The sequence below is a fragment of the Lagenorhynchus albirostris genome, chromosome 1 (assembly GCF_949774975.1).
Source record: "Lagenorhynchus albirostris chromosome 1, mLagAlb1.1, whole genome shotgun sequence".
Classification (NCBI taxonomy): Eukaryota; Metazoa; Chordata; class Mammalia; order Artiodactyla; family Delphinidae; genus Lagenorhynchus; species Lagenorhynchus albirostris.
In genome coordinates this window covers 42,788,993-42,803,852 of record NC_083095.1, presented here as the reverse complement: position 1 = coordinate 42,803,852, position 14,860 = coordinate 42,788,993, and the positions used below count along the sequence as shown (strand labels likewise).

Sequence of the window (14,860 nt, the reverse complement as noted above, 5' to 3'; positions counted from 1 at the left end):
CAGGGAAGTCCTGATTTATTTTACATAAGAAATTTCTACAAGGAGGTATTCAGAGGTACTTGATAAAGAGTTTTGTCTTTGGCAGAATTTTTATTATAAAATTGCATTGGTAATTAAGATAGAAACCTTTGTAATACAGTATTTCCTCTTGCAGACTCCTGTTCATCTGATAGTGAAACAGAAGACCTTTTAGAAAAGAATTTGATGAATGAAGAACTTTCTCCTGATATTAAAGAAGAATTAGAAAAAAATGAAAGTTTAAGTGATGATAAACTAGATGAAGAAAATCCAAAGATTGCTGCACATATATTAAGAGAAAATGATAGGACTCAAATGCAGCCTTTAGAAACCTTGAAGTTAGAAGTTGGAGAGAATGAACAAATAGTACAGATTTTTGGAAATAAAGTGGAACAAGTAGAAGAAGTTAAGAAAGAGGCAGAAAAATCTCCTAAAGGAAAGGGAAGACGAAGCAAGACAAAAGATCTTTCTTTAGAAATTATAAAGATTTCATCATTTAGCCAGGATGAAGCAGGAACTGAACCTCATATAGAAGCTCAGAGTATAGAATTTTCTTCATTAGACAATAAAAACTTTTCTTCTGCTACAGAAGATGAAATTGACCAGTGTGCAAAAGAAAAAAAGTTGAAACGGAAAATACTGGGACAGTCATCACCAGAGAAAAAAGTAAGAATGGAGAATGGAATGGAAATGACAAATAGTATTTCTCAAGAAAGGACCAGTGATTGTGTTGCATCTGACGGAATGAAAAACTTAAATTTTGAACAACACTTTGAAATAGAAAATGAAGGAATGCCATCATTAATAGCAGAGCCAAACCAGTGCATTCAAGAATTGACTAAAGAAAAATTTGATAGTCCAGCTGAAGAAACTGTAAATACTCCGCTAAAAGAAGAAGAGGATGCAATGCCTCTGATTGGGCCGGAAACCTTGGTTTGCCATGAAGTAGATTTGGACGATTTGGATGAAAAGGATAAGACCAGTACTGAGGATGTAGTAGTTGAAAGCTCTGAATCTAACTCTCTTGTTTCTATTCCACCTGCCCTACCTCCTGCAGTACAGCATAACTTTTCAGTGGCTTCACCACTTACTCTCAGCCAAGATGAGTCTCGAAGTATAAAAAGTGAGAGTGACGTAACCATTGAGGTCGATAGTATTGCTGAAGAATCTCAAGAAGGTCTCTGTGAGAGGGAATCAGCAAATGGATTTGAAGCCAGCGTTGCCTCTGGTACCTGTAGTATAATTGTTCAAGAAAGAGAGAGCAGAGAGAAGGGTAAGGACTTCCTAGGGAGAAAATCAACCGTTATATTAAAACCAAAAACTAGTGAGCCAAGAGTTTTAGGAACTAATGATCTGTTAAGTACCCTCCCTCCCTCCTTCCCTCCTTCCTTGCTTCCTTCCTTCTTTCCTCTCTCCCTCCCTCCCCTCCTTTTTTTTCTTTTTAACATACACGTGGAAATTTGTGTAGAGTAAATAGGTGAATGAATGTTCTTGCTCTTGATTTTTTTTTTTCTAAATCTCTCTTTTCACTTATTTCAGGTCAGAAAAGGCCAAGTGATGGAACTAGTGGATTATTGGCCAAAAAGCAGAAGCGAACCCCAAAGCGAACAAGTGCTGTAGCCAAAAATGAAAAGAATGGAGCAGGTTGGTACTTTTCAATGCTGGCTTTAGTATGGTGTTAGTACTTTCAGCAGTTTGTTGGCTTGATCATTTGTGTCAGCTTAAAACTCAGTTTGGTTTATTATGTTCTGAAAAGCAGCAATTTTTCCATTAGTTTTTAATCTGAAGGTGCTTGTCAATTTTATTTAGAGCTGGGATAGCTGTGGTTATTTTTTATGCTTATTTCATTTGTATTTCTTATGTAAAGCAGTTTAATATTAGAGGAATACATTTGGGAATCTTGAACAAAAGAAAAATAACATTTGCTCTGGTAATAAAAGCAGATTAAGTTTACATTTCTGAATGGAATGGTCTCCTTTCATCTAGAAAAACTGACTTTTAAATAGTAACACAGTAAGTTTGAAATACGGGGAAATAAAATTCTTACTAAAACAAACAGGAAAATTAGTAAACCAGTAAGAATAGATTACATGAAAAACAGATTTCTGTACAATAAGGAGTAAAATTAAGTTGTAGAATATAGTAAATAGAAATAAACATGGTTGATTTTAAATTAAAATTTTACCTCCAAAGCATGCCTTCATACAAGTCTGAAAGGGAAATTCTAGATTACAGTAGATACATATTTCAAGGAAGGTGCATATAAGTTATTTAAGATAAAAGGCATTTCAAAGAAAAACCTTTGAGCCATATTTCAAGTCCTCAATAACCAGGTATGGCTAGTGGCTGGACAAGACAGGTCTAGAGTATAGAGAAAGAGTGATGGGAGATGAGACTAGAAAGACAGCAGGAATTACAAAGGGAAAATGAGAACTTTACAGTGGCTGAGCTGGGCAGACATCACCTTAGTCAAATGAAGTGAACACCACCAGTAATGGGACAAAGTGAAATGTACCACCTGACAGGACGCAATAAGAAGAACATAGCTGCACATCTGTAATATTCCTGTCAAAGGTATATAACCTGACTCTAATCATGAGGACCCATCAACAAATTCAAACTGAAGGATGTTCTATAAAATGACTGGCCTGTGATTTTAAAAATTGTCAAGGTTATGAAAGTCAAAGAAAGAGGAACCATTCCAGATTAAAGGAGACTTATGAGGTGTGATAATGAAATGCAGTATATAATTCTCACCTGGATCCTATTGCTGTAAAGAACATTATCGGGTCAAGTAGAGATACTTGTGTGGGATCTGAGGATTAGATGATAGTAATATATCTGTGTTAATTTCCTGATTCTGATGGTTGTATTATGGTTCTTTAGGAGTGTGGTGGTTTTTAAAACATATCCACAAATGTGTTGATATGTTTCCCTTCAAGAGGCAAAGCCTAATCCCTTCCTCTTGAGTGTGGGCTGAATTTAGTGACTCACTTCTAACAAAGTGGACGTGATGGAGTATGTCTTCAGAGAATAGGTCATAAAAGGCACCGCAAATTCCTTCCTGCTCTCCCTTGGATCACTTGCTCTGGGGGAAGTTAGCTGCCATGGTGTGAGGTCACTCAAGCAGTGTATGGAGAGGCCCACGTGGTGAGGAACTGAGCATATCCTGCCAACAGCCAGCAAGGAACTGAGGCCTCCCAAAACTCACTAACAGCCATGTGAGTGAGCCATCTTGGAGCATATCCTCCAGCTCCAGTCAAGTCTTCAGAGACCAGAATCTTGGCTAAAAGCTTGACTGCAACCTCACAAGATTCCCTGAGCTGGACCACACAGCCAAGCTGTTCCCAGATTCCAACCCTCTGAAACCGTGTGAGATACTAAACATTTGTAGTTTTAAACTGCTAAGTTTTGGGCTAATTTGAAGATAACTAATACAGGGAGAATATTCTTATTTGTAAGAAGAGAACACTAAAGTATTCAAATATGGCAGGGCAACTTATCCTCAAATGGCAGAAAAACATTCTTTGGTAATTGTTCTTCTCTTTTTTGTAAGTTTGAAGATTGTTTCAAAATAAAAAGTTGAAAAGATTAAAAAGGAAAAAAAAAGGAGATGATCAGTTTTTCTTTTTGGAAAGAATCTTTGGCTTAACTAAGGCAGTGAAAGAAGGAATGAATTAAGAGAATCGGGACATAAAATCACTAGTACTCAATTATTATTAGTTAGATATGAGGAACTGGTTAACTGACATATAGCATATAGGAGTAGCAGCAGGCTGTTGGAAGAGTAATTTAGGGAATGTTGCTTTTAGAGATACCACGTATTAGGAAAATAAGGCTCTGGAGCTTCGAAGAAAGTCTGTTTTTAGAAGATAGTTGTTGAAGGATTACAAGATGATAAAGCTGCTATGGGAGAGTTGTAAAATGAGAAGAAAAAGAACCAGAAGTGGAATTATGTGGCATATCCCTTTAAATGGGCCAGGAATAGCAGAGTAGAAGCAGATTAGAGATAAATGAAAATCAGTAAACACTAGTTGGTTTGAATAAGAAAGACGTTTCAAATGCAATAGAATATTCAAGTAGGATTAAAATATATTCATTGAATTTGGTGAATAGTAAGTGTTTGGGACCCTAACAAGAGCATGGGAAGGAGACATGATTAGAAAGTATGGAAATAAGAAAGACAAAGAATTTCTCTTTCATGAAATTTGACCCTAAAGAGAAGGAAAGAGGTGCCAGCTAAAGGGGGAGGCTTTCCTCTCCTTCCCTCCCTCTCTCTCTAAGGGTAGGAAAGCTTTAGGCATGGAAAAAGATGCTTAAAGAAGCATCTGGAAAAAGAAGAAAGATAAAATGACATTGGGATATTTCAGAGGAGCTGGGAATAAATGGTTTCAAGAGTATAGCTGAAGAGATTAGTTTGCCCAGAATTAACAGTCTCCTCTTTTTGAGGCCCAAAAAGGGAGATAAGGACAGATACAGTAGGGGAGGGGCTGGGAAAGTGAGTGTGTAACCCTCAACTTTGCCTTTTCAGTAGAAGGGAAGGTTGGCTGTTGAGAGTGAATAGGATGGAAGTAGGGTGTAGACTTTGGAAAAAAGCAGAAAAAGTTGAGAGAAAATTCTAATTTGTTATTAAGTGAAAACCAAAAGCATCTTTAAATACACATTTGGTGAGGAGGGATGTAGACTTGCAAACAAATATCTGACACATTTTATATATTATACATATGTTAAAAGTTGGATGTGTATTTTATGCTTGTTCATGTGTAGTTTGGGTTGGTCCCCTTTTGGGTTGTTTTTATGTTTTGTTTTAAACATAAGTGGGGCAATACTGTGCTTATTGTTTTTTAACTTTATCATTTCACAATGTATTTTGGATATTTTGCCATTTTTGTTCTTAGGAACTCTAGCTTATTCTTTTTAACAACTTTAGCACAGTATTCAATAATACTGATATATAATTCTTAGCCATTTCCCTTTTGGTGGGTATTTAGGTTACTTCCATCTTTTTATTGTTATAAAAGTTGGCACATTTGTGCATTTATTTCTTTAGGATACCGAAAAGTGTAATTACTGGGTCCGTTGCATTCTAATATTTGAGATTTTTATCATTTATAACCTGAGTCAACTTTTTCTTATTATAGGACAAAGCAGTGATAGTGAAGATCTTCCTGTCCTAGACAATTCAAGTAAATGTACCCCAGTAAAGCATCTTAGTGTATCTAAGCCACAGAAGCTTGCACGATCTCCTGCAAGAATATCCCCTCACATCAAAGATGGTGAAAAAGATAAACAGAAAGAAAAACATCCGAATTCATCTCCTCGGACATATAAGTGGAGTTTTCAACTCAGTAAGAAACTTACAGAAAACTTGAATGTATATTACAAAGTGGTATATATTTTGAAATGTCAAAATAAGGAATAATGATTAGCAAATTCATTTATTTACGTATCCTAAATGTTGTCTTATTAATAATCACTACTTATTATCTTAAATACAAATCTGTGTCTTTTTATAATACTAACTTGATAAATATTGATTGGAGAAAGCTCTCCAGTTATGGAATGAGACATGTATGATTTATATAAATTGATGAAACTTAAACACCCTTTCTTGTACTGACAATTGGAAATAACTAATAAATGAGGAAAACATCAATACAAAGACACTATTTGGATAAATAACTACAATTATAGATCAGAGTTGCTGAATGTTGATGTTTCCTTGTGCTTTTCTGATTATTTCAGTAATACATCATTAAGTAATACATGTTTAGTGGAATATTTGGGATATATATAGAAATCTTATTCATGAATTTAATTAAGGCCTTCCATTTTTATAGAGCCTTATTTAGTGTACTGTTAGGTTTTAATAAACTAAAGCGTTTGTTGATTTATGAATTGGACTTTTGATAGAACTGCCATCATTTTTTCTCATAGAATTATTTTTAAATCCAGATTAACTTTTTTTCCCTTTTAGATGAATTAGATAACATGAACAGTACGGAGAGAATCTCTTTTCTCCAAGAAAAACTACAGGAAATCAGAAAGTATTACATGTCTTTGAAGTCTGAAGTTGCAACCATAGATAGGAGGAGAAAAAGATTAAAAAAGAAAGACAGAGAAGGTAATTTGATTATAATTTTTCTTCCCCCTGTTTTTCAAATATATGTCCTATCGTTTTAGAAGATTTAGGTTTGCCACTTTTTAATATAGTATATACTTATTGTTATCTTTAGATTCCTAGTGTTTTCTTCTTTGTTGCTATTGTTGAAGTGAATCAACAACTGAATCCGAATGAGACTCTTGAAAGAGACTATGAACTGTTTTACAAAATATGTGATTTTACTAAATGTGGTGGGTTCTTAAGAAGAGCTTACTCCCTCTGAATTTCTCTCACTGCTCAACAAACATTTATTGGCTGCCTATTAACAGGCACTATATTTTTCATTATGGGTTCATCAAAATGAAGAGGGATATGGCTTATCCTCTAGGAGGATATGCTCTTGTTGGGATCATAAGTCATTTCCTAAGCAACTACTATATAAGATAGTTCAGCTTTACAACATTAATGCACACATACCATATGCCAGGCCCTCTTTCAGGTGGGGGAAGTACAGAGATGAATGAGATACAGACCTCGATCTCAAAGTCTTAACATCTAGTGGAACTGTATGTTGAGGGCCCTGAGAGTGATATTAACAAGAACAGGAGTTGGTGGAAGAAGAGATGACTTCGGAATAATCACGAGGAGAGAAAAGCATCTGAACTAAACCTTAAAAATGTATAGCATTGACTTCTAGTTAAACATTGACATCTCATATCTACCCCAAGCCCAGGCCTCACTAAAATAATAGTAAAGAAAATTAAAAGCCCTATACCCACAAGGACGAGAGAATGGGACAGCAGACTGACTACGGTAGACAAGAAATGTCAGCAGCATATCTTTAGGAAGCTGAGAAGCAGATGGACTGTAACTGTCCTAGCAGATGACAGAATGCTAAACACCTAAGCTTGTTTATCCTTCTAGTGGGACAAAACAATGAGAAGCAAGCTACTTCACACTACATCACCCCAGAAGAGCTCTGAGGACAGTGTGAGGTGTGAGGATGAAAATTGGAGATGGTTTGAAAAAGGAAGGAGAAATTGGATCCTTTCATCCCACCCTCTGAAGCAAACTACCTTTTCCCCTAACTCCAGCAGAAAATAGGAGATTAAGTTATTGGAGGCTGAGAGGGAGCAACAGGCTTATAGAAAGACCCAGGGACACCAGCCATAGCTGAAGGTGAGGGTTAGGTGCTAAACCAAAAATAAGGAGCTTGAGTGAAAGTTTCCAGTACTAAATGATGAGACTTCTGTCCCTTTTCCAACCAACGATCTCATCTTCTTGTCTCTCTGAAAGCTGGTAACCAAGCTTATGCTCATTCCTGGAAGGAGATTGAAAGATTCCTCTGGAGAAACTGCCCAAGGGAAGTGATCTAACATAGATACCAGCATTTGGAGGTTCCTGAACCAAAAAGCAAAATCCTTACAAATCACTATGTGTGCACTGCCCAACATTTAAAAGCCCGGCGGCCTCATGTATAGCCTCCAGTTAGCTTTTTAATGCTCCCCCTTAAATATGGAAGCCACAAGACCAGATGTTTGAGGAAAGCCTTTACATAAAGACAGAAACCAAAATATTCAATAGAAAAAAGTAACTTGGACAATGTGCCATATAAAAACAACAAACTAATATCCAGAGTTACAGGAAAGATATTGCCATCTTGAAACAAGAATATGATACTATCAATGAATTCATCTCTTAAAAATTAAAAATATATTTGGAATAAAAAATAAATAAATAGAAGGGTAAGATAGCAAGGCTAAAGAAATCCCAGTAAAATATCAAAAAGATAATAGGAGAGAATAACTAAGAGAAATATAGGATCTGGCTGGGACATCCAACTTCTGAATCATAGGATTTCTAGAAAGAGAACACTGAATAAACATAGGAGGAAGTTGTGATCAAAGAAATAAGAAAAACTTCCAGAACTGAAGGAGTTGGGTTAGAAAATTGAAAGGACTCCCTGCGACCTCTATAAAGAATGGAGGAAAAAAATCACACCAAAGCACATTATGAAATTTCAGAACCCTGTGGATAGAGGTAAGGTTCCAAAAGCTTACCATATAAAGGTATATACAAAAAACTGGGTCTCAGAACAGCATCAGATTTCTCACGTCAGATTTCTCAATGGTGACATTAAAAACTAGAAGCCAAGCTATTAAGATAACGTGACATCCAGCAAACAAGGAATCCCAGGTAGGAAAACAGTAAGGAAAATCTCAAGGTGATGGCACATGGAAGCCCTAGAATGATCACTACATAACAGGCCTACAAAGCAACTATTTCAGGAATAGGATGGAACAGGAGGGGAGGGCTCTAAGAGGGATGTCCCTTTAAGAAAAAAACCAGTAAATTATCTGATAGGCTTGCCCATCTTGAGAGAAGTTTTCTATCTATGGCAGAGAGTTAGGGGATGAATTATTAATAAAATGGCCTGTGTCATATGTGGTCTTGAATCTACTCCAAGTCCAGCAGTTTTCAATTCCTGGAAATGTGATGGAGCAAAAGGAAAGAGATCGACCTTCCATGTTTGTCCTTTTCTTCTTTTTCTTTTCTTTTTTTTTTTTTGCAGTACGCAGGCCTCTCACTGTTGTGGCCTCTCCCGTTGCGGAGCACAGGCTCCGGATGCGCAGGCTCAGTGGCCATGGCTCACGGGCCTAGCCGCTACGCGGCATGTGGGATCTTCCCAGACTGGGGCACGAACCCGTGTCCCTTGCATCGGCAGGCGGACTCTCAACCACTGCGCCACCAGGGAAGCCCCTGTCCTTTTCTTTAAAAACTGTAAATAGCAAGAAGTCTTTACAGCATTTTTAAACACAGAAACAAGAACAAATTAACAAATTGAGCTTTTCTTCAGAGAACCTTCAATGGCTTTGAGTTTCCTAAAGGTCATATAAGTTCAGACAACTAAAAAGATGATTTTCTTATAGTCTTCTTCCCTTTTTTGTTTTCTTAATTTTTTATGTGTGAAGTGAGTTATTAAAGTGAAACATTGAGTGACTTCTAGCACACATATTAGAATTTGTAGTAATGAGTTACATGTCATTTTGGCAGTACACACATTGAGGAATGTATACTTAAACAAAAATTAAGACTTTAAGTAAAATAGGAATAATTGGGCAAACATGAGCAGGAGATAGGAGGGCCCTGCAAAGAAAAAAGTAAAAACTAAAAAATGACAGAGCACCTGATGTATAGAGTAATGATCTTTAATCCAAGCTCCATGCTCCTGGAGAGTTTTGTTAAAGTCATTTGAAGACTTTTTGTAATCACTCACCCACATTTCCATCCTGATCCCATGATTCTGATACCTGACTTAGATTACTGCTTCTTGCTTATGAGAGTTTTGTGTCCATCGGGTATATTGGGACAGGATAAAGATAGGAAGCCAATGGTTAGCTGGTTAAAAGAAATTCTCTAGGATAAGTGAATTCTTTTATGGTCCTATAACCCAGAGATAAAGCAGGAATTTGCTATAGTGAAAATTTATCTCAGGTTGATCTCGTTTCTGATTTGGGACAAGGTGAGTTTCTTTCAGGGATGTTTCAAGTAGGGATTTAAGATTTTTTTTGATTTTTTTTTTTGCGGTACGCGGGCCTCTCACTGTTGTGGCCTCTCCCGTTGCGGAGCACAGGCTCCGGACACGCAGGCTCACGGACCCAGCCGCTCCGCGGCATGTGGGATCTTCCCGGACCGGGGCACGAACCCGTGTCCCCTGCATCGGCAGGCGGACTCTCAACCACTGCGCCACCAGGGAAGCCTGGGATTTAAGATTTTATATCTCTTTAGTCTTTACATTTTCTGGTTCCTTTTTTTGAACTGAGTTACTTAAGTGATGAGAGACTGATTCCACTCAATTGAACCAAACAAAATTTTTGCTGACAAAATGTTGTTATTCCTTCATGCACCATTTAAGAGGACTATAATTGAAGTGAATAATGTTAAGAAATTTATTTTTGATTTGCCGGTGGCTGGGTATCTTTGTGTGATAGTTGTCAGGTCTAATGTAGCTTCTTTGATCCTACAGTGTCTCATGCAGGAGCCTCCATGTCATCTGCTTCATCAGACACTGGAATGAGTCCCTCCTCATCATCTCCCCCACAGAACGTACTTGCTGTAGAATGCAGGTGATAAATGTTTTCTCTGCCATCCCAGCAGTTTGCTGCCAAGGACATAAATCCCAAATCCCTGAAATACAACCACAGAAAGCACTCAACTGGTTTGACATTGCTAAGTATATCCTGTACACTTTTCCAGGCTGGATTGTATCTATTCCCTTCTCTTTTCTTTTTTTTTCTGTTGCAAGAAAAATAAGCTGATTAATAACTGAAGTTTAGGCAGCCTGCCATATTTGTCATAATTTTTAATTTTTTTTTTCGTTTTTTTGTGAAGATAGAAAAAGGGCACTTAGCAAATTTGAATTTGTATAATAAAGCTTTCAGGTGTTATAGAAATCATAGACAAGCAAGTGCACATGATAAACATCAAAATATCCAGCTAAATAGTTACTGCTGCACTTTCACTGAGATGTATTTGAACACTTGGTGAGTAGGGGGTTTATGTTGTGATTTTTTATTGTTGTTGTTTTCTTTTCTTTTTTTTTTTTTTTTTTGTGGAAGCACTTGCTATTTAGAACTGCCAAAGTATATGTTCAGCAGTGTGCCCAGGTTTAAGGTGTAAATGGGACAAAATAAATTGTGAAAGGAAGTGTAGTTGACTGAAAACTACAGTTGTAATAAGTCTTCCACTTTTTATAGGATTTTTGAGCACACAATTATGCAAATATTTTAATGTTTATTAATGTTTACAGTGGAATTGTGAATAAGTTTTCAGTGGACTATCTTATCCCTTGACAAAAATATTTTGTCTTTTTTCTATGTAATTTCAGAGTTTTTATTTTGTTACAAAAAGACAAAAATGAAATATATAACAACAATGAAGTTATTTAACAAGATTTCTAAAGCTGAAAATTTTGTGTAAAATAAGGTATTATCTTGCAACTTGTTAAATATATTTATTCAGACATTGGATGTTGTATTTTTATGTATTTTTTAAAATATTAATAAAATTGAAAAAAAGAAAATTCTAGGTTAATTCACTCTTCGAATGACAATAGCTCTCAGCTGTCCCTTTTACAGGAGGTTGCATCCAGCGGCTTTGCCTGTACTGAAGGGAGTCTGTCTCAGTCCTTCAAACAGTGTAGAACTATAAATGGGCATCTGGATCATTAAAGTATGTCCTTGTTTAGAAACTTTGGCAGTCCTAGTACTTAAACTGTTTTGAGGATCAAATTTTTGGTTGCCCTTAAGATATTTTGTCACAGTTTTTATGTTTGCTATACTGCCGAATAAATTTATATCTCCCAAAGTTGAGATGCAACAACTAAGTAAAGCAATTATGTATGCTTTGTTTGTGAATTGTTTCACAGACTGATACATTTTGTAAATAATTCTTCCAAAACCATGTATTTAAAGCAGTTTTGCCATATACATTATGTAAAAAGGTGATTTTTTAAAATCAGTTTTTAAATTCATGTTTGTACATTGAAAGGGTTTTTTTTTAAACCTTCTTTCCTGTGTTTAATATGCGTAGAGTAATAACCTAGATGCTCTAGACTGTATATCAGGATCTGATTTACAAGAACAGAGTCAGAGCCAAACACTAGTGATGGCATAGCATTAATGAAATCATTGTTTCTTAATTTCATTTTACCACATTGTGAACTTGTGATTCAGATTCCTTCCATTTTCGCAGAGAATTAAAAACAAAAAAGTACTCTTGTAAAATGCACTTTTCTGTCTTTTCTTTGCAAAGCAGAAGTATTTCAATGTAAAATAAAAATGGAGCTCAGTGGGCAGTATTAATAAAGGCCATGTTTTAAACATAGGCTTTATATTTTTAGTTTTCATTTAAGTGATTGTTTTTTTCCCCTAAGTGCCAATAACTCACAGTTGGAAAACCAGACTTCATAAAACAAAGCATATTCAATATATTCTTCAGTCTCTACAATTAAATATTTCTAGTACTTAATTATAAAAATTTTAAAAGTGTGTCATTCAAATACAGTTGGAACTAGGAGGCAACTTTAGATTCATACATTAGATATTTTAATGATGTATCAGCTTGAATATTGTCCTTTCTAATCAATATAAATCTGGTGATGATGTACTGGGATCTTGCTACAGAGAGTAAAATTATAAATTCATTGAATGGGTATATGGACACTTAAAATCCTTTTATTTTGGGGGGCTGGAAAAGATTATGAAAGTTACTGAAATTTGTAAGAGTATTGACTAGGTATTAAATTCAAATATTGACCATATTTTGAGATTAGCTAAATTTTGAGTAGATAGCTCTTGCATATGACTAAAAAAATAAAAATATACTCTTTAGTATCTAAAATGGAAGGTGTTATCTATAAAGTCAAGTTATTTGAATATTATGGAGATTTCTGTTTTAATATTCCATGTGTGCTTTTATTATTGTTTATGTTAAATTTCTAGTTTTCCTGCCTTTCACTAAGAAGGATGTTCGTATCTAGCACATATATGCTATGTCTTCTACGAAATTGCTTTTAATTGGAAATCTTTATGCATCATGCTGTTACTTTGCTTCTATACCTTTCTTATACGCCCTGTAGTATAACATAGCTATCAACATTGTGAAAGCATTTGAAGCTATATTCAACCACACGTTTTAGAATTCAGTCATCAAAAATTTATGAATTTTTGATCATAAAAATTTATTGGGTATCTTTGATGTGCCAGGCATTGTGCTAAGGCTCAGGAGACCTAACAGTGAACATGACAGAAAAAAGTCCCTGTATTTGTGGACTGCATAACCTAAAGAGTTATATGTTAAACAATTATCCTATGTAATTCTTTTTTTAATTAATTAATTAATTTTTGGCTGCATTGGGTCTCCATTGCTGCGTGTGGGCTTTCTCTAGTTGCGGTAAGCAGGGGCTACTCTTTGTTGCCATGCATAGGCTTCTCGTGGTGGCTTCTCTTGTTGTGAAGCATGGGCTCTAGGGGCACGGGCTTCAGTAGTTGTGGCGTGCAGGCTCAGTAGTTGTGGCTCACGGGCTCTAGAGCGCAGGCTCAGTAGTTGTGGCACACGGGCTTAGTTGTTCTGCGGCACATGGGATCTTCCTGGACCAGGGCTCGAACCCGTGCCCCCTGTATTGGCAGGCGGTTTCTTAACCACTGCGCCACCAGGGAATCCCCCATGTAATTCTGAACTGCAGGTGTGATTAGCATATGAAGTTATGGTGTGCCACGAGAAAACGATACAGAGCCCAACTAGTTTGAAGGCAAAGATGGTCGGCGAAGACTTTGCAGAGAAAGCAACAGTAAAACTGGGCCCCAGTGGGGATTATAAATTGGTTAGACAAATGGGAGGAGCGATATGGTGAGTAAAATGCTCAGGCACATTGAGGAGGAGAAATTGGTGGTAAGAGAACAGACCTGAGGCAGAAGAAGCAGGAGCCAGGTAAAGCAGAGTTATTCAGGCATTGCCTAAATCTTATACCTGCCGACCTCGGCCTCTTGCTCCTTCTGTCCCCCCCACCCCATCCCTACTTATCCAGAGCCATTTCAAGAGCCACTTTTCCGGGAAGCTTTTGCTGACTTCTTACCACCCCCCCAGAACATCACACTCTTTTATGCTCTGATAGCATTTTCAATCTGTATTATTTTACTTGACAACTCACCTTGTATTGAATATATTGCATTTACTTATGCCTGTGTCTTTCTACCCGACTAGATGTTTAGTTCCCTAAGTACTACTCAGTCACAGGGGTATCCCACAAAGTGCCTGGTCCGGCATCTAACGTATAGTAAGATGGTCAAAAGCTATGTTTACTTAAATTGAGAAAAATTACTTTTGAATTGCCATTGTATTTTTACCAGTGATCCTTATGCACAAAGTCAGACATTTAAAAGTTGTCTTTGGTGTTCTTTTCATAAAGTAATTTAAAAGTATCATTTGAAAAATGTAAAACTTGTTTAACAGTCTAATCCCCAACTTAAAATATTCTTAAGCTGATGAGTTCTTTTCCCTCCTCTCCTTGTTTCTTCTTCCCTTCCCTCTTCCATTACTGTCATGCAGATAAAGACAGACTTTTGTTCCATTACAGGAAGACTACAGTATGTGATAGCATTCATCATTAGTGAGGGTTGAATGACTCTTAAAATGGAGTTTGCACTAATAGGGAATTTCTAACAAATACATACCTGGTGTTTTCAGCATATAAATATTTTTTTAGTCCTTCACATTTACTAACAAAATCAAATGTTGTTTTCCATGTTGAGAAGGACAACAAAACCTTTTTATTCATAGAGACCCATTATATCTTTTTAAACAGAATAAGAAGGGCAGTGTTTATAATTTTGGAATTTGTAGTTAACATAATTATGAAGCCATCTTCATTTTGTAATCTATACCATGCAAAATTCATTTTTAAAAGTTCTACTTTTGAAAAACTTAAGGAACTTCCATGTAAATACAATAAATGATTACTCTTCACAGGTAATTGGATTTCTTCTCAAGGCTAAATTACATTAAACAAGACAATCTGATTCAAGAGTCTCACCAGTTTAGGGTTGCCAGATTTAGCAAATAAAAATACAGGATACCCAGTTAAATTTGAATTTTAGTCAAACAACAAATAATTTTTTAGTATAAGTATGTCTCATGTAAAAATTGTTATTTATCTGAAATTCAAATTTAACTGGGCAT

General features: G+C 36.1%; 1 protein-coding gene across 1 annotated transcript in view; it reads left to right on the top strand.

Moving 5' to 3' along the window:
- Positions 1 to 11,907, top strand: part of ARID4A (AT-rich interaction domain 4A) — a 57,732-nt gene extending 45,825 nt beyond the window's left edge. The window contains exons 20-24 of the mRNA XM_060142035.1: positions 155 to 1,291; positions 1,558 to 1,662; positions 5,160 to 5,366; positions 5,996 to 6,142; positions 10,149 to 11,907. Coding sequence (XP_059998018.1) covers positions 155 to 1,291; positions 1,558 to 1,662; positions 5,160 to 5,366; positions 5,996 to 6,142; positions 10,149 to 10,252 — 1,700 coding nt within the window. The 3' untranslated portion in view covers positions 10,253 to 11,907. The remainder of the gene's footprint in view (positions 1 to 154; positions 1,292 to 1,557; positions 1,663 to 5,159; positions 5,367 to 5,995; positions 6,143 to 10,148) is intronic.
- Positions 11,908 to 14,860: the final 2,953 nt, after the last annotated feature.